The sequence below is a fragment of the Lichenostomus cassidix genome, chromosome 3 (assembly GCF_008360975.1).
Source record: "Lichenostomus cassidix isolate B80296 chromosome 3, HeHo_3.0, whole genome shotgun sequence".
NCBI lineage: Eukaryota > Metazoa > Chordata > Aves > Passeriformes > Meliphagidae > Lichenostomus > Lichenostomus cassidix.
The window spans coordinates 31289446-31311342 of NC_139483.1; the positions used below are offsets into that span (position 1 = coordinate 31289446).

The 21897-nt window shown below is 37.3% G+C and overlaps 1 protein-coding gene across 3 annotated transcripts in view; it reads right to left on the minus strand.

The window, feature by feature from the left end:
• The window catches only part of AKT3 (AKT serine/threonine kinase 3), a 150713-nt gene that overhangs the window by 14316 nt on the left and 114500 nt on the right, over positions 1–21897 (minus strand). For all 3 annotated transcript variants that reach the window (XM_085055165.1, XM_085055164.1, XM_085055166.1), the window contains 2 exons: positions 5115–5329; positions 2371–2458 (listed from right to left, as the gene is read on the minus strand). In XM_085055165.1, coding sequence (XP_084911291.1) covers positions 2371–2458; positions 5115–5329 — 303 coding nt within the window. The remainder of the gene's footprint in view (positions 1–2370; positions 2459–5114; positions 5330–21897) is intronic.

Here is a 21897-nt window from a genome sequence, read left to right on the forward strand (position 1 = left end):
CAGCAACTACTCAGAATACACATGATTTTTTTGGTTTCCATTACTCTGAAAGTGAACTTAAGTTCTTTTATTGCTAACAGAAATACACTCCTGAAATGCAGCCAGAAAATTACAGTGCCATGGTGCATAAAACTCAAACAAAATTACTGTGAAATATTTTTACTATGCAAATAATTATACCCACTATCAATTTCATCAAGTGACCCTACTGCTGAAGACTCTACATCCAACAATAAACAGCAACAGAAGCAAGCACAGAATAAACCTATTTAAAAATCAAATTTATTTGATGCCCTGAGTTATTTTAGAATACAAAAATACCTCAAGAATATTCATATAAGCATTCTAATGAACACACTTGATGGAAGTTCATTAACCTTATTATTATGTTTGAGGATTATATTTCAGAGCACAGCTCTGAAGTCTGCAGAGTGTAAGACTGTGTGTGCAGAAGGAACAACTGGATATTTTAACCAGGCAGACAAATGGCTTTGTAAGGAACAAAACTATTTTTAATTAAACTGAAAAGCACACTGTCAGAATGCTTTTTCTCATTTCATGAGACAACTAATTTTCATGAGTTATTTTTCTATAAAGGCCACACTGTGTGCCAATACTGCTCAAGTGAAATTTCTATAATCCTTGAAGTTAACTCTCAACTGAGAAAATGCAATTGATGTTTAACTGGCAAATTTAGTTTCTCAAAGCAACAGTGGCCAGAGTAAACACAGAATGACTAGAGTTTCTCTAGTAATAATACTCCAATAAGGCAAAGTGCCGGCACTTATATATTTTTATACAATTTTATATTTTTTTTTTAAAACTGCAAAATGCCTCCTTTTATTTTAATAACTCAGAAAAAAGACCTTGACTGAAAGATATTTGCCATGTTCATTTGGCAAGAATCAAAGCACATGCAATTAAGAGTATCTATATATTCTTAACTAAATAAGATGCTGAACACAGTGTAGAATCCAAAGTTCTATTTCTAATGTAAGATAATTAAGACATCTTTTTCAAGAGAGCAAGAATAATGTAACAGCTTTTTTTTTTCCTCACCCACTCCTAGCACATTGCAATCCTATTGATTTTAGTGTGGTTTTTTTTTACTCTAGAAAGGTCCTCGACTTGTATTTTTAGATTTTTATCCTCAAAGTGCTTCTCTGCAATGTCCTTACTTAACCAACTAGTGGCTGAGCTCATAAAGTAACCTGATTAATACACTTGCTCTGATTATTTATTGTAGAGTTTCTTGAAATCTTGTGATACTGCCAGGGAAAAATCACACTTGTATCAAGTAACTTCAGAGTACCATATTTTGTATCATCATATACAGGCTTTTATTTCAATTCCGGTATTTGTCAGAGAAGTTACCACACCAACAACCACACATTTTTAAAATTCCAGTTCAACAACAACTGAAAAAACAGTTTGTATCATTGACATTGTAGCATAAACATATTCTGCTCAGTCGTATGTCTTCCATTTTCCTTTTATTTGAACAAAGCAAAAAATAAAAAAAAAAAAGGGGAGAAAAAACTCTCTTTTAAAACTATGCAGCTCAACTGACAGATTAACAATGTAAAACAGTTGGGGAAAAAAGAGAAGTCTTTATCAAAATAGAAGGGGTTTATAGCAACAAGTAAATTCTTACAGAAATACTGAGATAAAATCAGTTTCTGTATATAAAACAAGTTGAATTGAGTTTCACTCCCAACTGAGATAAATTCATTTTCTAAAATCATTCCCAAAGTTTTGATCATTACAGGAACAGGACTGGGTTTGGAGAAAACTGTTCCAGTTGAATTCCCAGCACTCACTTTCTCCACAAGCTGTGTTGGCTCAGTGTTTCAACACTATTTTAATTTTTTTAGATAGCTCTTTAAAACTAAGTTTGAGAAAGGTTTCTACTTGTACACAAACAATCAGAAAGTAGATTTTTGCTATGAGTTCCTTACGATCACTTTATTTCCCTTTTTCAAAAAACAACTTTTCAATAAAAGGCAGAAATAAAATGACAATTTAGGGTAAACTTCTATTGCATTTTTTCACATTATCTTGAGTCATACATCTACTTTTCTATTGAAAGCCCAGGAAGGAAAAAGGAAAAAATTTGGACATTTACATAATAAAGGAAAAATCTTTGCTGCATTAGGTTGGCTTGCAAAATTTAATTTGATGAACTGACAAATTATTACTGAAAACCCAAAGACGAGGTAAGTACACCTTGTTCAGAATAACTATTAATTTGTATTAACACAAAAAAGTTGCAAAGAAAAAAATTACTAACTCCAGAGAACAGCAGTCTATGATTACCAGTTGAAACCACCCTTCAGAAGCCAGATTATTCCATGCCATGTAAAGACATACCTTTTTATCATATACATCTTGCCAGTTTACTCCAGCAAAGAAACTATGACGCATGATTTCCTTTGCATCATCTGGGCCTCCACCAAGTCTAAAGAGAGTGAGGGGGAAAAAAACACATAATTAACTTTTAGAGAGAGATCAAGTTATTTTAATTGTTGGGAAAGTGACCATTTCTTTTTTACTACCTGGGAACAATTCTCACCCAATTAATATGTCTTTTCACCTGTTTAATAAGAATTCTGGTGATCTTAAGAGAAGATGTGATAGTTGAAGTATCCATGCCATGGTCTACATGTGTTTGTTACTGTCCATGATGAGCTTTTTTAGTAATTCATTCATTTTAAAAACATACTTAGGTTCAGTTTGCTTGAAAGACCAACTGATGTCCTGGCACTATTAAAAATCCAAACCAACCCAATAATGCTGGTATAGAATTTTGCCAAGGACGTGCCAGGCACTGAATCTGTAATGACTCGTGCATCATTTTTATACAGTGTTCACTGCTGTTGCATCTGGGTGCTGTAACAATTAACCAATTACCATAAAATAGTCTCAATCTGAGTCAATTAGTATAAATTAATAAATTGTAGGCCTGCTGAGAAGGTTATTTAAAGGCCATTGTAAATAACCACAGTTCTCACTGTGGCCCATAGCTTGCCAAAGGCAGACTCTGTTTGGTAAATCATCTTAGCAAGTGGATTTCACCTACTTTGGGTGAATTTGCCCAAGGTGATTTGAGCTCACAGAAGTGGTCACTGCTACCAAAAGAGGAGTGTCCTCCCCATACCTCTCCTCTCTCACTTGCATCTATAGCATCATTCCCACTCGATGATTGTGAGCAGAGTCAGCTCACTAACCTGGAGGAAAACTAACCCTGCCATGAGAACAGAAGAGAGAAAAGGCCATTTTTTGTTGCATTAGCAAGTCCACTTTGGCTCAACAACTTTAGTGAGCTCCCTTGAGCTGCTGCTGTTGGTGGAGAAAGAACAACACATCCAGTGATGGGAACCTCTGCCCTTCTCAAGAGCACATCCACTTTCAGGACTGCTCAGCTCTCACCTAACTTCTTCCTGAGACTGAGGATCCTACTGCCCTAACAGAAGGAAGCTGCAGCAGAAAAAAAAAAAGCTAATCTTAATTACATGAGCAGACCATACATGTAGAGTGACAAAAACATTGTGTGTTTCATTAAAAGGAACTGCTAAAGATGTAAAGACAAAATTTAAAGGCAAGCATTTAAGTAAGATAAAATCCTCTCTAAAGCATTTATTGTAAGGAGGAATAATTTCCACAAGCAAGGAAAAAAGTCTGTTTTGGTATTACCCTGCTGCCAAATTACAAAAATATTCTGGACTACTACGTCAGTCTTGCAATAACTGAGTGTAAAGTTATTCTAATTTCCAAGCTGTATTCCTCCTTGTTTCTCAACTACTCATTGTAAAATTCTCTACATCTTGGCAGAACATGGCAGTTAGCCTTCAGTCTCCAGATTTCTCTCAACATCTTCTAGCTGCTCACAAAAAATCTGAGTTGTGTTAATCTCTGTGTTCCTCCCCTATTTATCATTAGCTAGCACAAGAACTTGAATATAAATAAGCTTCTAAATATAAGTCTGTAATAAACACTACTGTCTGCAAAATTAATTGCAAGGAAGCATCTTTCCAATTCTAAAGGTTAATATACTTGATGGGTCAGACTGTTTGGAGGTTCAAAAGCATTAGGAGTTGCTACAGAAGCAAAGTTTTACTCTACTCTGCATGTATTTGGCTGGTTGGTCACAGTTTGCTTTTCCTGCATCCAGGAAGTTCAGGTGGAGCAGACAAGCTGACCACTTGTGCTGTCCTGGCTGCTGCACTTGGCTGCATCCAGGCAAATCCCTTGGAGAAACACACCAACCAGTCCTGCCCTAGGTGCCTGCGGGCAATGCCCACTGCTCAAAACTTCTTGAGAACAACCAGAGGCTGAAGGAGGACTAGAGAAGAGAGGCAGACAATGTCTGCAGCCCTAAAACATGCCAAGAGACTCACAGGAATGACAAAGGCATTGGGAAGGAAGGGGGGGTTAACAAAGGTACCTATAGACAAATCCCACTGATTTACAGAGATTTGTTTTAAAGCCACGGAGGACTGGACACTGCTGGTCAGTGCTGGAACCACTGGAAAATGGCTCTCCTAGGCAACAACCCCAGAGGCAAAAGCCCACCACCAAAAGGGCATAGACAGCAGCTGGGTGATACTTGCTTTCAAACCACTCTCTTTAAATTTCACTCCAGTTGTATTCTTCAACAAATTACTAGTTTAATGGTCTAATATGTGATTTATTTATGTGCCCTAATAAATACAGCTATGGCTGTCAATGCATGTTTCCTGCCTTGGCCACCAGGAACAAGAGCTACAGTTCCCATGAGACACTACTGTCAACTCAGGGTTAAGTCATACTGGGAAAAACAACTAAGAACTTTCCCTTTGTTCCAGTACACATTCTCAGGCTGAAGAGATCCCTGTGTTTGGATTTTAAAAGTTTGTCTTCCACATGCTTTTTTCCCTTTTGCTTGTTAAATTCATTTTGTAAACCATCATTGGACTGAAAAAATGGAAATCTGAGATTGTGTGGCCATGTATGACCCTTTCCTGTGATTGACAGCTCCTTCAGCTAGGAAGACCAGGCACCACTGACCTATTTTTCAATTACCCAGCACAATTAGAGTATTTATTATGCCTGTAGAACCAATTAATTTCACTTACCGTTTATTTGGATCCTTTATCAGTAGGCCTGATAGTAATGATTTTGCATCTGCAGACAGAGTTCGAGGAAATTTTATGTCCTCCATTAGTATCAGCTCAAATAGTTTCTCATGATCTTGGTTGTAGAAGGGCAATCTTCCACACATCATCTCATACATGACAACTCCTAATCCCCACCAGTCCACCGCACGACCATAGTCATTATCTTCTAACACCTGAGACAGAAACCAAAAGCATCTGTAAGACATACACTATTTCATACAGCATCATTTCAGTCTGTTCAATGCATCTCTACATGAATGCGTTTCTGAGACTTTATTTTCACGCTGTGCTACAAGGACTCCCAGAGCCTGACTCAAAACTGCAGCACTGACTCACACACACCTGAGCTCACTGAAATTCCTGGCTTACCAGGCACTGCACTGCTAAAAGCAAAATAAAAAATTGACAATGACCTGCTCCAAACAATCCAAGCTGCTTTTTACCCTTTCCTGTGTCCTCTACAAGACCATTGATACCATCCTCAGCTTTAGGAAGAGACACTATCTACAGGTGCTACTAATGCCTTGTTTAGAACTCGTGAAGCATCTCTTTGCTCAGTCACTTCCCCATCTTTTGCCCCCCACCTTCTAAAGCCTCCAATTTAGAACCACCTTAATCTTATCAAGACAAGTTTAGTTTCTTCATGATTTTTGCTTACATCAAAAGTCCTCCATGCTTTTCTCCAGACAGTTTCATTACCTTCCATTAAATAGTCCTAACAGCTGAACTGTGCCAATTGAAAAAAATACAGCAGGGTTTATACAATACTATGTTTACTATGAAACTACGCTTATAGGATATTACAGAAGCACAGAAACTGGTAAAGTTTATGCAATTTGTTAACATAATGCCACCAATGCTGTGTACCTAAAAACAACAGCCCTTCTCCCAGCAGCCCCAGAGAACCAGAATAAGAAATTTAAGCAGGTGTCTTGACCTTAAAACACCTTCATATTAAATTGCAGACATGAAGATAACATAACAGCAGCATTCACCCATAACAAAATCATAAGCAATAAGGAAATTGAAGGTTACGGAATATATAATCCCAATTTTTATTAATTTCTAGTAGATCATGCCTCTTCGTACAAAAAAGATGAAACAGAAGCCAATAAATGTTAAAACAGAAGGCACTACAACTGTGTGTCAAATAGCCAGTATTTGCTACAGAAAGAGTTATCAAAAAACCTTAAAACAAGAAATTAGACTTAAATAATAAACAGAAAGATAAAAGAAACGCAAATAGTAGAGTAGAACTACATTTGAAAAGAATGTAAATAATTATTTATAGGGAATTGTAACTGTATTGCTGGAAGGCAGCACCCTATGACTGATTTAAAAAAAAAAAAATAACAACAAACTGATCTCCAGAAAACAAACTACTTTTTACAACATACAGACACATGCAATCACCATCACAAAGAGCTCATCCAGATTCAAACTGTACGCAGCTATACAAGGACAGTCATTTAGATACATGGGAGTAAAAGTAAAGTTTTTGGTCTTTAAGGAATAAGGCAACCCCTAAAAGATCAGAAATAACTTCATCTGTAAGTAGATTACCTTGTGATTGTCTAAAATGTGTAACAATTTTCCCTGAAGCAAGAGCAGAGGCAGCCCTCAGGCACCTAAGGGGACACTAAGTGGCTGTGCACACAGGCACTACACCCCAGCCAGCTCTAGTGACGAGTGTTGAGCTCATTTTCTGCCTCTCCTTTTGCTCCCCCAGCAAACCCAAGCCTGCTCTGAAGTATCTGGTATGTGCTAATAGCAGACACAACATGCAGTCTGATCCAGTATGGCAGTTTTGGAAATCCCACAGTAATTAATGCATTCATATTCCTAGTTTTCACTGTCCTTAAGGATCAGTAGCAGAAACATGATGAAAACAAGTATATTAAAAATCCCTCTTGCCTATATAAGATTTAAAAATCATAAATATTAACACATTAACACATATGATTTACAACTGTGCCAAAACAAACAGACTCATTACATCATTGATATTTCCAAATAGAGGGTGGAATTTTGGAAAGTGTAAAATACAACAAATTATCTGAATAAGTACATATGACAAAACTAACTAAAATAATTTCTGCATTTAAAAATTAATTAAATGTTTTATGAGTTGGAGCATATTGCAAGCTATTTGCTGAAAAACTGTAGATGAAATCTGTGATGCTTGTCTTTAAATCACTGCTTCTTCTGCCACAGAACAAAAATATTACATATTTTTCTGCTATATCTATTAGCACGGTTACTATTTCTCTCATCTGTACAGTTAAAGCCTTTTGTTTTGAATCTAGCAAAATACATAAAATTGTGAGACATTGGTAGATTCTTTTTACAAGAAAGTTGAGGTGTAGTTTGCATGTGTGGTTTATAAAAGAAAGCAACAGGATAACAAAACATATCATTCTCTGAACAAGGCAAATCACACGGTCAATAGCTAAAGCAAATTGTATTTGAGGTTTTACGTAATTTATGCAGGAGTTTACCTAATAATAATAAAAAGTATGAACAACCTTTTGCTGCATTCCCACAACAGCAACAAAACAGTGGTACAAAGAAAGAGCCAAATGTGATTTTTAACCTCTTTTTACATAAAATCATAAAAAAGCATAAAAGCTGGATTAACTGCCTCCCAAACCCGCATATCACCAGCCGGGTTCTCATCCCCAGCTGGCAAAACTGGCAACTCTGTATTTTTGTTTAAATACCTGGTTTACAGCCAGCCAGACAAGCAAGAGCATCAAAATGGTTTCATTTAGGCAAAAGAAAAACAGCCTGAAAATAGTGTAAATAAAGCAAAATACATCTCAACTTATTTTAAGATAAATGTAATAAAATTGTGCATAATGCATTCACAGTGAAGACACACTATTATTTCCTTTCAGTAATTTCTAATCCTCACAGTGTTTAGAAACTCCAGGATTTGCAAACTGTTTCAAATCAATGGAAGTGAAGTGCTGGAGTCCAGCAGCTCCTACAACCAAATCTATGCAGTTAGGGCAGGCATGAGAACATGTCTGTACACACTGCCCCAGTATTACAGAATCCTTTCCAAACAGTTCTTGGATCTGAGGGATTTGGTTTTAATTACACTGAACATAGGTCAAGAAAGCTTCGACTCAGTGCTACAGTGAACATGGCATGCAGCTGCAGGCTTTGCACCTATAAATAATTCAGTCTTTTGCCTACCATGAAGTGGATACCTGCTTTTAGAAACACCTCCTTAGGCCATGAGGAGTGATACTGCTGTCTCTCCAGTACCCTCGTATATGTGGGGTACAAGCCTAAGCACCCAGCCAGACACAGACACTATGGAAAGTTTGATCTCTTAGACTTTGCACACTGCCCTTAAGAGCTGCCTCAATCAGCCAGTTCTTGTGCCCTGCTCTAAGGATCCACAAATATCTTTAAGCAAATGCACAGAGCTGACAACCCCTTCATGGTCACAGCAGGAAAGGCAGCAGGCTCACCAAAACCATCGTAGAAGGCACAAGGTCAACCACTCTGCTATCTGCTGTACAGCAATGTACTGATAATTCCTGTGAGTACAACACATGGATCACATAGAACTCATGAACTCAGAAAGAGCACCTACACTGACTGCATACTCAAGGCAGGGGTGTTTTCACAAAGTAAAGAGGGACTTAAATGCTTCCTTCCACAGAATTTGTTTAAATAGTTAGATCATTCAGATTTACGATTTCCCTTCCTTCATCCTCTTCACGTATATGGGGTGCCAAAATTCCAAGCCACCTTACCATGACATAGGTGAATTTTAGGAGACAAGAGCTCCAGCACAATGTGACTGTAGTGTGTGGATAACATTTATAGTTACCCACCTCCACCATAATCCCTGTACCCAAGTGACTTCCCAGCATTGAGCAAAGCAGAAGGTGGACTAACTGCAGTTCAGCCTGGATGATACCACAGATCATGGGAAATAAAATTCAAAAAATTACCATCATTTTACTACTTAAGGAAATCTTACTCCATTCATTTTCAGGGCTCTTGTTCAACAACTGGTTCTTTTAGAGGCAGTGCCAGCTTAATTCAGGGTCTTGTTTCTGTTCTCTCACAACAGTTTCCCTTACCTTGTCAAAACTATGCAGCACACTACATCAGAGAGCAGAAAAAACAGGGGGAAAAGTTTCACCCTGGATTATTTTTCACCTGTATCAAGTTTTCTGACTCAAGCCACCCAACTGCCACGTGAACAGTTGCAGTGGCACAAGTGAGAACATGGGCAGCATCAGGTGTGGCATTGCTGCAGAAAGAAATGCTTGCCAATCTCTGCCCCAAAGTTACGCTGACACAGAAGTTACTGTGACTCTGCCAGCTTCTGCTGCACACACAGACAGCTGTAACAGCTGCGCTCACTTAGGGTGAAGATTCAGGCCCTGCTTCTCCTCCCAACCTGCTTTTCTCTAAAGCACTCCAGCAGGAGAACAGGGCCCCAAAGTGGGCATAAACTCATCACTGCACTGGAACCACTACAGTTTTTACAGGCATTGTATTTCCTCCAATTCACACCCACGCCTGCAGCATGAAGACACTGCCTAGGTTTATATGGATGCTTTTTAAAACAGCTGCAGAGGTGCCACTGAAATTTGTATTTTCCCTTCTTATATAAATATGCAAAAGGTTAAGTAAGACACTTTCTAACGGGAAAGAAACATTAGCCAGGCATCTGCTGCCAGGAATTTGCAGGTACTTTAGTACTTTTATGGATGTTTTAGAGGCACTGGACAACATTACAGTTTCAACTAAGGGAGAACTATTTATTTACCTTAAAATTTTCATTTGTGTTTTGGTCAAAAGGCCACAACACAGATTTAAGTTTTTAAAATTTACTGAGATAGCAGTAAACAAGGGAAAACAAAGTATTCTGCAGTGACTCCACTGTCTCTGCACACCTTGGGGTTTCTGGAGAGTATTACTGGCAGTGACCAAGTATACAATGGGATAGTGCTTTTTACACAGAGCAGACTGTAAAGCCCTACATATAAAATAAAAAATTCAGTTCACAGACCAACCTCTGCCTTTGTGATGATTAAGACAACACAAGCACACTACAGGACTGCTAAGATCGCAGTAATTCAATTGTGTTTTTCCCTCACACATAGTAATTAATTTTGCTGGCAAGTAATTACAAATCAGTAAAGAAAAATATTCTTGTCTTTACATTTACAGACCAAAACAAAAAAGAGCAATCTTCTAATACTATTCCCCACTGCTGAAATGTCCACTATCTTGGACTTGAAAAAAGGTCATTAGTACCACTGGAAGATTTCTCTTTCCCAGAAAGTAAAACCCACAGGAACTACTTTTTCCTTTACTTCACCATTGGTTCTAGATTTTAATCTTTAGGTTTATTAGTCAATACATCTCCAGGTGTCCTTTGCTTTATGCACGTCACTCCTTCAAGAGTCTAACACACAGCCCACAGAATTTGATGTCCATTTAATTCTATGGTGAAAGCCAGTGAAAAGATGTCTTTATTATCTTTATTGCTCCAGTAGCTAAGAGGTGAAAGGTTTTTTGGAGGCAACAGCTTGAGACACATCTGCAAACTCCTATTTACAGGGGCTTGGGGCAGAGACGTAGGAAGCAGACAAGTGACTGCCAAAGAGAAGTTGATACATACACATGCACTGCTTTTACAAGTTTCTGTGAAAACAAATGTTGTTGAGAGGTGAGCCAGCAGTGTAACAGGTGAAGTCTGCGACCATCTTATGCCAATCATGTGCCTCCCCTCACCTTCAGTGGAACCAGGATTCTCCCATACTTTACTAATCACAGAGCACTGAACAAGGTGTGACTACCTCAAACTGAGCTCAATGTAGAAAATCCCTTAATCCTGTCTTTATTGCTTTTTTTTTAAAAACAACATCCCTGATGAGCAGCCTCTGGAAGGTTTTTGGTTGCACAGAAGAAATTCACACAATCAAGAACTGTATTTCCCACACACCTCTAAATGGTAGTTAGTTGCTGTAACTTCTGGATTCTGCAAACAGACAAATTTAGCAGTAACCCTGAGCATGAAAGGCTTTGTAAAATTCATTGTCAAGCCTATATAAAAGGCTGTAAGCACTGCATTTTATCTCTAAAAGAACAATATCAAAATACTGGACTCATACTTTGTGCTAGATAATCAAGGCAACTTATTGGAAAAGCCATTACATTTTGGACCTAGTAATGTTTCTCCTAATCCATTACATACAGACCTTCAGATAGGACATTAGAAGTAGCTTGTTGCTCAATCAATAATTTTGACAGAACAGATGGGAAAATATTTAAACATCTAAACAAACTGTCTGCACACCTATGTTGTGAAAGAAAACTGAGAACTTGGATACACCAAAGTACTGTTAATTTAAGGGGGAAAAAACTGTTTTCAATTAACCTTACAGTTCAGGTGGAGTGTATGTTCCTTAAGCATTCCTGGTAACCCTTCACACATTTTTACTGCTATAGTTGTTGGTCTGTTAACAAATATTCACCCACGTATTATTCAACAGAAGTTAAAAAGTGTATTTGCTAGAACTTTTTATCAATTGTGGTAACAACTACAACAATGAGAGAGTTTCTAATCTAACACTAATGAACAAAGGTAATACACACTTTTTTATAGACACAGACTTTTACCCAGATATATGAAAATCCATCCTGCAGAAACCTATATTTACCAAGAATTATACAATTCATTTACTATAACTGTATCTTGGTATGAAAAGTGAAGTGTTGCTGCACCAATAGTAAAAAAAAAACACTTGAGTGAACGCTTACTGGTTTTATTACACACAGCTGAAAAGACAAAACATCAAGGTCACAGATACCCTGGGAAATAGACAGCTGAGATTTTCCACTGCTCTAATTTTTGCAGGTAGTTTTTCTCCATTTTGTATCTAGTTTGCACTACTGTTTTACTTCTATCCCTAATGCAAACTATCTTCCTATTACATTTTTGTATTCAAGGTTTTGCCCATCTTACCTAGCTTTTTGTTGTGTACCCTTAAAAAATACATAGCAAAAACCAATTTTTTTTCATTTGTTGGCACATGTGCTGTATCAGAAACAGTATATTCTGGTACAAATGTGAATTAAGCAAAGCTTCCTACGGTGAAGAGCATGCAATACTAATTAATGCATTTAACCTCCTAGAAGAGACAGATTTCAGTAGAACTCAAAATTTAAAAAAAGAAAACAAAAAAGTATTTAAAAGTATTTGCACATGAAAAAGAGTATTCTATTAAGGGCTTTACGAAGCCAATGGTAACACTAGCCAAAAAAGAAAAAAAAAGACAAGGAAACAACCACATCAGATTAAAAAGACCCTTCAAAGGACACCTTTCATAGAAGGGCAGCAAATAAAAGCAAAATATCGTTTCAGTCAACAGAAAGATGGCACTTGTCTCTCATAACTCTACCCACTCTACCATTAGAAGAAAAACTGCAGACCTGTCCATATCTGTATTAATTATCACTGCACTAGCAGAAGTCTCTAAAACATACACTGCCATAGGATGCAAGATGTGTAGGAAGTAATAAATAATGATAATACTGTGATATGTCTTTCTAGTTGCTCATTCTTCCTGAAATTATTTTGACTATTTACTGATGTTAAACGGCATTTGTTCAGCTTTTGTTTATGCTTCATTACTCTCAGAAAAACTAAAGGCTTTTGCTGAGATGGAAATAATGTTTGCATTGATTAAATGAAAATTAATGAAAAAAGCTTAGAGGATGTTATTGAGAGAGTCTTTGTAAGAACTGTCATACTTACTTGTTTTACAAAAAGAAAGTGTTTTTTATTAGAAAATTGCTCCCTGCTTTAAAGTTCTGGTTTGAATACAAAAGTTTATTTATGGGCAGTGTTGAGCTAACTTTTTTTCTAATATTCTGTTTGTTTTATTATTTTTGCATATTTGTTATATCTTTTCCCTTGAGAAGTCTGATACTGCATGTGGACAACTGGTTTTTGTGACTGATGAGATTAACCAGGTAATATGAAAATGCAAATTCTTGTTACATTAGTGGTTATCCAGTTTCAGGAGAAAGACTAATTCTTGTGCTAATTTATCTGTTGATTCAGCAATTCTTCTGTCTGTGTAACAAAGCAATGCTTTCCTACCCTCATCTAAATGCTCTCCATCTTTTGGTCTTGGTATCAGTTTTTCCCATTAAATTATGTTCTGCTCTGGATACCCTGCCTTGTCCACCCTTCATCATTTTCATCTCAGGAGCCCACTGGCAATACCAAGCTGACAAAAGTGCTCAAATTCAAGTCACCAGCATTTCTGATGAGTTAGGAGCATAAGATGAAAGCTTTGGTGGGACACCAAAACATAATAAGTGATAACCAAATACAAAAAAGACCACATTTGAATTTTCATGAGATATTCATGAGCATTTCAAGATAAAACAGCTTCTTGCACTTTCATTTCCTTACAATATAAAAAAAACAACTTGGTGCTTGGAACTCTAGTGTAAAGAGCAAATTCCATATTGTGAATCTCCAATAAATCAGAAGGGAAAACATTTTCAGGCATAGATTCCTTCTCACCCCCCCTCCACTGGTCATCACCCAGAAACAAAATGTTGCCAAATATACAACAGACAGCTGTTCAAAAGCACAAGCCAACACTAAACCACTCTTCCACAGGTAAAATAAATTCTATTGTGCCTCTGCTAAGAATCAGATTATGCATGAAGCATCTAGGTAAACACAGAGTAAATAAATTTCAACTATCCTTCTGAAGCCAAAAGAACAATCAGTTAAGCAAAACACAACAGCAAAACTACAATGGTCAGGTACTAAGCAAAGTAACTATACTTTCAAGAAAATGAGAACAGATTATCAGAAGTTGAGGCTTTTTGGTTTTTAAGCAAAGCATTCTGCCTCACCAGGAAACAGTAATGCCTCATACTGTAGGTTAAGACATACACCTACTCAAATACAAACAGAAAAAATAATTATGGCATCAGTGTTGGTAGAAGACTTGGCAATTAATATTCATCAGGTTAGATACTTTATTATTTTATGGAATAAAATACATCTCATTACTGAAATTTTTAAAGGAATTTTAATTTTTTTATATAACTCAATATGAATGTTGAGACTTCATTAAAATAATGCAAATGAATAAGCAAATGTTCAATCCCCATAGTAGGGTCAGTCCTTAGATGGGGTTCACACAAAAGATGATTTTTTTGTTATTGATTATACCTTCTCTTCTTACTTAGCTTTACATATATGACAAAGAGGTAATGCTGCCTGTTACAGATTAGCTCTAGTTCTACAGGTATCCACATTACACATGTAATTTATTTACCATTATAATAAGAGGGTTAAAATCTTTTTATGACATTAGAAGAAAAATATTATCATAACCTGCAACACTGCCAATGTATTACTATAAAGAATGACCTTTTTGACAGAATTCTTTGAGCATGGAACACAATTGATTTGAATTAATCACTTTAAAAGAAAGAAAGAATATGATTACCACCTTTCTATGTCTCTGGCTGATAAAAGATAATGTTCTATCCTTAGATAAAACAATATACAATATACTTTGCTAAATATATATTGAACATTCATAGGTTCCATTTCTTTTTATCAGTAAAGTTTTGCATCGGGTTGGTTTTCTTCAGGGGAGTGGGGAAGGCACACTCTATTTTGTTCATTCTAACTTGGCGATCAAAGAATTTTTATTTTTACACTATTACAGAAGTGCATTTTTCTAGGTTTCCAAAACCACCTTATTCAACCTTCCCCATCTGTCACCATCTGCTTCTTTTTAGCATGTACTTTTTGTGTGATCACATAAGCATGTGAAAAATAACTAACATTCAGATGATTGTCTGCTGGTACATTTGAGGACTGGGCATAATAAAAGTGAACTGCCAAAACGTACTTAACACTTCTAATTTTGTTGGGTCTTGCATGTAAGCTACATTTGATTTTCAAACTGTTTTACAGTTGGAAAGTTGATCAGGTACTCTAACTCAACAGTAAAACTGAGACTACATAATTAGCTCAGCACTAAAAAGATTATATTCAAAGGGAGGAACAAAACCCAGAAATATATCCACACGAGTTCACACATCCATCTTGACTGAGTCTGTCTGCGCAATGTTGCCTGAGGCACAGGATAAGATGCTACAAGCAGCCTTCTTCTGGACAGTCACAGCCTGTGTCTTCTCTCCAAGCTACCACAGGACAAGGATAAAAGACTCTCATGTTTACAAGGGCGTAAGAAATCTCACAGAAAATGCTTGGAGAAGCAAAGACACTAAGCCAAGGGTAGAAATGCATAGAAATATAATGCAATTCCTTAACTGTGCAGCTGATACTGCTTCTAACTTCTGGCGAAAAGTAACTGAGAATACCATCAAGGCACAAAAGCTGAAGGATGGAGGTATCTGTTTCCAGGACTCTATCATGCTACAACACAGCATTTCTACTTGTAAATGCACTTCTCCATACAGTTTTCATAAGAAAAGAACAAAACAAGACTAAAGCTGGAGAAACAAACTTACCTCCAATCCTCCAAAAATAAATTAACCTCACTTTATGAGAATTTCATACAGAAACATTCTCCCATCTTTTTAGAGTAGCCCACTACAGGCCTATCAGGTCTTTTGCAAAACCATATGAACCAGAATACCAGTATGATTTTACCAATGCAGACAATTTGGTGGAGTGTCTCATTATCCTTTTTCTAAAGGAAGAATTAACAGAAGTGAACAAAATAAAAAAAAACCATGATAAAAACAAGAACTGTCCCTTCCCCTAGATAAACCCTAACGATCAATCGTCCATTAGTGCTCACCAGAGCAAAATAAGAGTGAGAACTTGCCCTCTAAAGTACAATGGAAAAACTGAGTTCAACATGAAGTTTCTTTCCACCATCTCTCTTTTCTTCCAACTCTTAGAAGTTCCCACCAGTCTTAAAACCTTGGAAATGCATATCCATGTTGCAACATCTTAACAGCATTCCCTTAATTTACGCCATTTCCACAAATCCCCTTTTCCACCCAGTAGTTCTAGAGGTGAAAAATAATGGCACATACGTATTATTTACACAAAAGTTACACAGAATTTCAAAAATCACAGTACTTTGATGCCTCAGTTATCTTCAAATTCAAATGAAATTTAAAGGAAAAAGAGATTAAAAGGAAACTGCATAAGCCACAAAAAAAATTATTCTGCCCTTCAGTTCCTCTATATTCCTAACCACACGACACTTCAGCAAACTTCCCTTCAGTTTTAAGCTGCTCATCAATTTCTCCTGCCATTTGTGTCTCTGAAACACATCTTACTAGCTTCTACTTAGAAAAAATTAACAAAATAACATTTGCCTTAGTCCAAACTATCTTTCCTGCCTAAAATCATGTTTTTCCCCATAAGAAAAATCTTCTAATATCTAATCTGTGTTTTCTGATCTATAAATCTACCTGTGATATCATTAGATTAATTTCATTAATTTCCTTTGCCTCCTATTGGCCTCCCTTGCTATCCCCCCAGTTTACTCAAATTCTTTTTTCTACCCCATAAGAAAAGGGGGTAGAGGGAGAAAAGGTGGAAAAGGGAGAATAGGTGGAAAAGGGGAAAAGGCTTCTGCTGTATTAACCATGCAACTTCACTTTCTCTGTAGTACGGTGTGCCAGACTTTTCACATCCTCACTTTAGCTGATCTCCCTGAACTGGCCTGCCTCAGTTTACCCACAAAGTTGACTGCTTTCACCAAGCTGTTTGCAAACAATGCAAACAATTTTGTGGCTTCCTGCTTTTCCCAACACTTTAAGGAGCTCTTCTGTAACACTGACATTGCACCTCCTATCTGCATTAAAATCCCTATTAAAAAACAATGCTTTGTCATGATGTCTGCAAAAACTGGAAACACCCATTCCAGTTGTTAGTCTGTCTCAGTGCATTTCAGTAGATCCCTCTCTGCCTACACACACAGCACTCAGTTTCAACTCAGATGAGTTATGTGATAGATCATCATATTCTCAGTCCAAAAAATTAACAGACTGCCTTTGGCAAATATCCTGACCCAATCCAAGCAGGCATTAAAGGAATGAGATAAATGTATAGCTGCACAAGTGACAAAATGCTTTTTCTGACACTACTGTCAGCTTTTGTAATCTGTATATACCACAACACCCTTAGAAAATTCAGTTCAACTCCCGTAAACATGGGAAAAGTGTGGGTTTTCTTGCTATAAGCATGCCTGCCTTTCCTTGCTGAAATTCCAGCACTGAACTTTGATGACCAGGTTCTATATTATATCACAGCCACATCCTTCCCAAAAAGAACAGCTGTAAGTAAGAAATTACATGAAGTGTGAGGAGAAAGAGCAGTTGCCTCTTGATAAGAGTTCTATCCTTCACTCCTCTAAGATAAAACTCAGGGAAATAACTGATTACACATGATCTCTCTCTCACTCCTATTTTTGAAAGAAAGATGACTAAAACAATACTGGCCAAATAAGCATTGTATAATTGATTTTAATATTTCCTTAATCTTCACTGGTTTTATTATAAAATAAGTTACAGGACATGCACATCTTCTCCTGTCTAGGGGTAAAGGCTATGAATCTGCTCTGCTCTTATTCATTGTCACATACCTTTGAGTGACAGTAACTGCATAAATTATACTGAAATAATTTGCTTTTTCAAATAAAATGCAACTGTTTTTATAGGAATAAATCCATCTAACCTGTACATATGAACAATTTTGTACATATTCATCCATCTAATCTGCACTTTTGTGCTGATAAAACATAATGATATTCTACCATCTTCCCTTTTGTTAGAATAGACCTACATATCATTGATCATCTGTATCTTTTAGGAGTCATTTGAATGACATCCATGATGTCCCTTACAGATTTGTTCACAGTCAAAACAACTTCTCTCCTGTTATTAAAAATATTTAAAACTTCAAAAGCAATTTCTGGTATTTAAAAATTGTCTCTCCCATGACACCAAAACTTAGTACCCCATTTGACTGTTCTCCTATAACAAAGACTGTGCACTCAGTCCTAAGAACTTTAACTGAAATACAGAGATACAGAAACTGTAATCTCCTCTAAGAAATCATCCTTACAAATCATCAGAGCCCAAAGAACTTTTATTTCTCTGCCCAAGTAGCTTCATTTCCTGAAAGTTCTATTGAAGAAAGTCCGTACCAGTCTGTATCTTTATTAGCAGGTCTCATCCTTGACAGCCAATTAAAACTATCAAAATCCAAACTGCTTTTAAAAGTCTCACAGGTATATTTACAAGTATTTTCCCGGTTTTATTCTTTTTTTATTAGGTAAGTGATACTGCCTGTAAAAGACATGTGGTTGTGTCCTGCCTTTGCAACTGCAAAACTGCAAAAGACTTTTTTTTAAAGTGAAGAATACATCTGCGTTTCCTAAATGGGATCACAATTCATCCTTTTCTCATTGGATCTATGAATATTTTCTGACACCACAATGATCCCGAATGTGACAGCTTACTGTGAAGAATAACATTGGAAACAGACTTCTAAGCAATAGTCTCTTCATCCTGAAAAACTACTAAGAAGTGAGAAATTGTAACATATTTTATACCTTTCAAATGGGGAATACCACAGATTCTTACAGCAGAGGGAAGTATTAAGTATTACCACTACATTTAAACACACACAAAAAAATTAGGCTTGTGTTAGTTCTACTGCAGATGATAAAAGTAATTCCACTATTTATCACACAACCAAATTATTCTCGAAAGACTATATAATTTCACAAACAAAAAGTTACTTGCTCATTCTTCAATAAGTGTGACAAATGTACATCTGTACTGTTAACAAATATAAGCCCTGCTATTTGGCAGTGGCAACTATTTTCTTCCTAGAGGATTTGTTCATACCCTACTGTCTTTTATGCTTGGCACACAGTGATGTAGGACAAACAGTCAGTGCTATTTTAACTTTCTTTATACCACAGAAAACTGGTGTTGGGTAACTGGGAAGGACTAGGAGAGGGAAACAGAAAGGGAATGAACCTATGGACCACTCAGCCAGAAGCCCTGCACACCCTGAACAGCTCTGTGTGTGGTGATGATACACATAAACATCCATATGGGTTCCACAAACAATAAATCAGTGATGATCCAGAAAAGCAATTCTATTCCACAGATGAAAATTGACTCTAACCTGGCAAGTTCATTGCAGTTTTTTTTCCCTGTACCCCACCATCCATTTGATCTCTGCATGGTCAGGGACACTTTTTTGGCTATCCCAATTATCTACATGGTCAGTGTCAGCCCTATATGAGAGGTCAGGCCCTATCCATGTGAGATGAAAGAGCTTTTTCAACAGAGGTCATGAGGACTGCTTTGATCTCAGAAACGTAAGGTCTGTGAGGAAAATGCCACAACAGGTAGGCTTATTTACTGACGAAGAGCAATTCTGAAATTGCCTTGGGAAACAAATGGATCCACAAAGTACCTTCACCTGAGACAATGTCATGTGAGGCTTAGCTCACATTACTCTGGCTTAGCTACTTCCCTATTTTACTGTTGGAATCATCTGCAATCTAGTTTTTTGCAAAAAGATGGAATAGTGAGCAGAACTCCATGCCTCAGACAGCGGCACAAAAGCCATCTGGAGAGCCAAGTACTTGTTTGGAACTGAAACCACAACACTGAATTAATACAAAAGAAAATATTAAGTTAGTTCTCAGGCTGGGTATAGATTGCCACCAGTGCAATGTTCCTGGTCAGCTGCTTCCTGGGTGGTGGGCAGCAGTCTCAGGTTGCCCTGTGTTACACACTGCACTGTTCTGGTGTCCCCTACAACCAGCCAGCAAGTACATGGGAAACTGAACTAAAAATCCTGCAGAAGGGATGCATCCATCACAGCTCAAAAAAAAGGATGCAAGGGTATTATTAAAAGGACAGATGATGTATAAATTTCTCCACATAATTGGAAAATTAATATCTTGCTTCTAAAGAACAGCTGAAAGGTATCTGCCTTTAAATGTACCATGACCATGGAAAACATAAGTATATGCTGCCATTTGTCTTGGGATAGACAGGCAGGAATTCACTGTGGTTACAGGATTAAAGTCCAGTTGCAACTTTAGGTTCTCATGATCTGAGTTTGTCACAAGGTAGTAAATCTTTGGCACCTGATAATGATTTCTGTGGCCTGAACTGCAAAAGGAAGTGATTTTTCTGCATTCATTCTCTGAACCATGAACACAAATAGACAGGATGACCCAGGCCCTCCATGGCCCCATTATGAGTCAGCTCCCCTGACAAAAAGAGATCCAATTGTCTCAGGTGAGCAACTATCCAGCTAAAGGTGCTGAGTCCCCTCATGCCGTACCAGTAACCTGTCTAGGTTGCTTGCTCAAAACCCTTTATGTCTGAGGGAAAAGGGAATGAGCTCCCTTGTTACCAGTGTTAATGAAGAGGCAATTTCTTTCAAGACAGATTTTTACAGGGTAGGTCTCCAAAAATACTCATCATGGGAGATAGAGCACAGAACTGGGGCTTCTAGAGAATAGAAAAGCAAACTGGGTCAAGGAACTTGTGCTGAGTGTCTAAAACCCAGAATGATTTCTTGCCAAGTTTGATGAAAGAGAGCTAACGTTTTCAAAAGTGAGAGGAGGAGAAGCACATGAAAGCAACTGAATGGATATTTGCACTCTTAGAGGATGTCTTTAAGACTGCTGACAAGAAGACAATGAGGGGGTAAGAGCTGGCACAGACAAGAGAAGTGGCCACTGCACCAAGTCAGACAGGCAGATCTGCAACAACTTCTAAGTAGCCATAAAGGATTCAAAGAGGCCAAAAATAGTTCTGGAATTCCTAAGTGTAGAGAACTGCTGAGTGTCTCTGCACCAAACACAAACGAGAGGTCAGAAATTGCCAAACAGAATAGTAGCAATCCACATCCAAGTCTTCCTTAAAATCTATGAGATGGAATTCTGCAAAGGAGGCCAGGTATCAGGGTATCAGTGAGTTTATCTTTAGAGCTCACATAGCTGGTGACTCACCAAACAGCTGAAATGAACACATTTCGCCAACTAAAATTATTTAGGTACTTCAAACCTTCAGAGTGAGAGAATGACTGTTCAGATTTCTCTTCACTGCTGAAAGAATCAAGGAAGATAGTACCAGATGGATAAAGAGAAAGTTAGTGGCTCCTAAAAATACTGATGTTTCCTTTACTGTTCAAGAAAGAATGTATCAAAAGATCTTACTACGATCCAAAACAGTTTCATTAACTCTACCTACTATATCAACTTATAACCAACTATTAGCAGTTTCAATTTCCTCCATGATTGCAAACTGAATGGGTCTTCAAACTTAAGAGATTTAGAAAAACTCTCAAACCTGTGAATCTAGCCATCCTAAAACCTTAATTTCCAGCCAGTGCTATCCAGAAGGTGATGTGTACCAGCTTGTTTGACATCCCTTAATTGTAAGGTTTAGATTAGAAAACAAAATGCAATCAAAATTGCTTGTTGAAATAGACCCAAGGGTTTGTGGCTGCTACTCAGTGTTCAGTACTACTGAAAATAAGAGATTAAAGAGCTGTCTCATCAGTGTCTCCTCCCTTCAAAGTAAGGCACATTGTTCTTCAAAGACAAGACGTAGTAACAAGACTTTATTGTAGTGCTGAGTTGCTGCAAGAGGTGGGAAATCCTTCTGAAAACTCTCTAAAACTCTCTTGAAACAAATG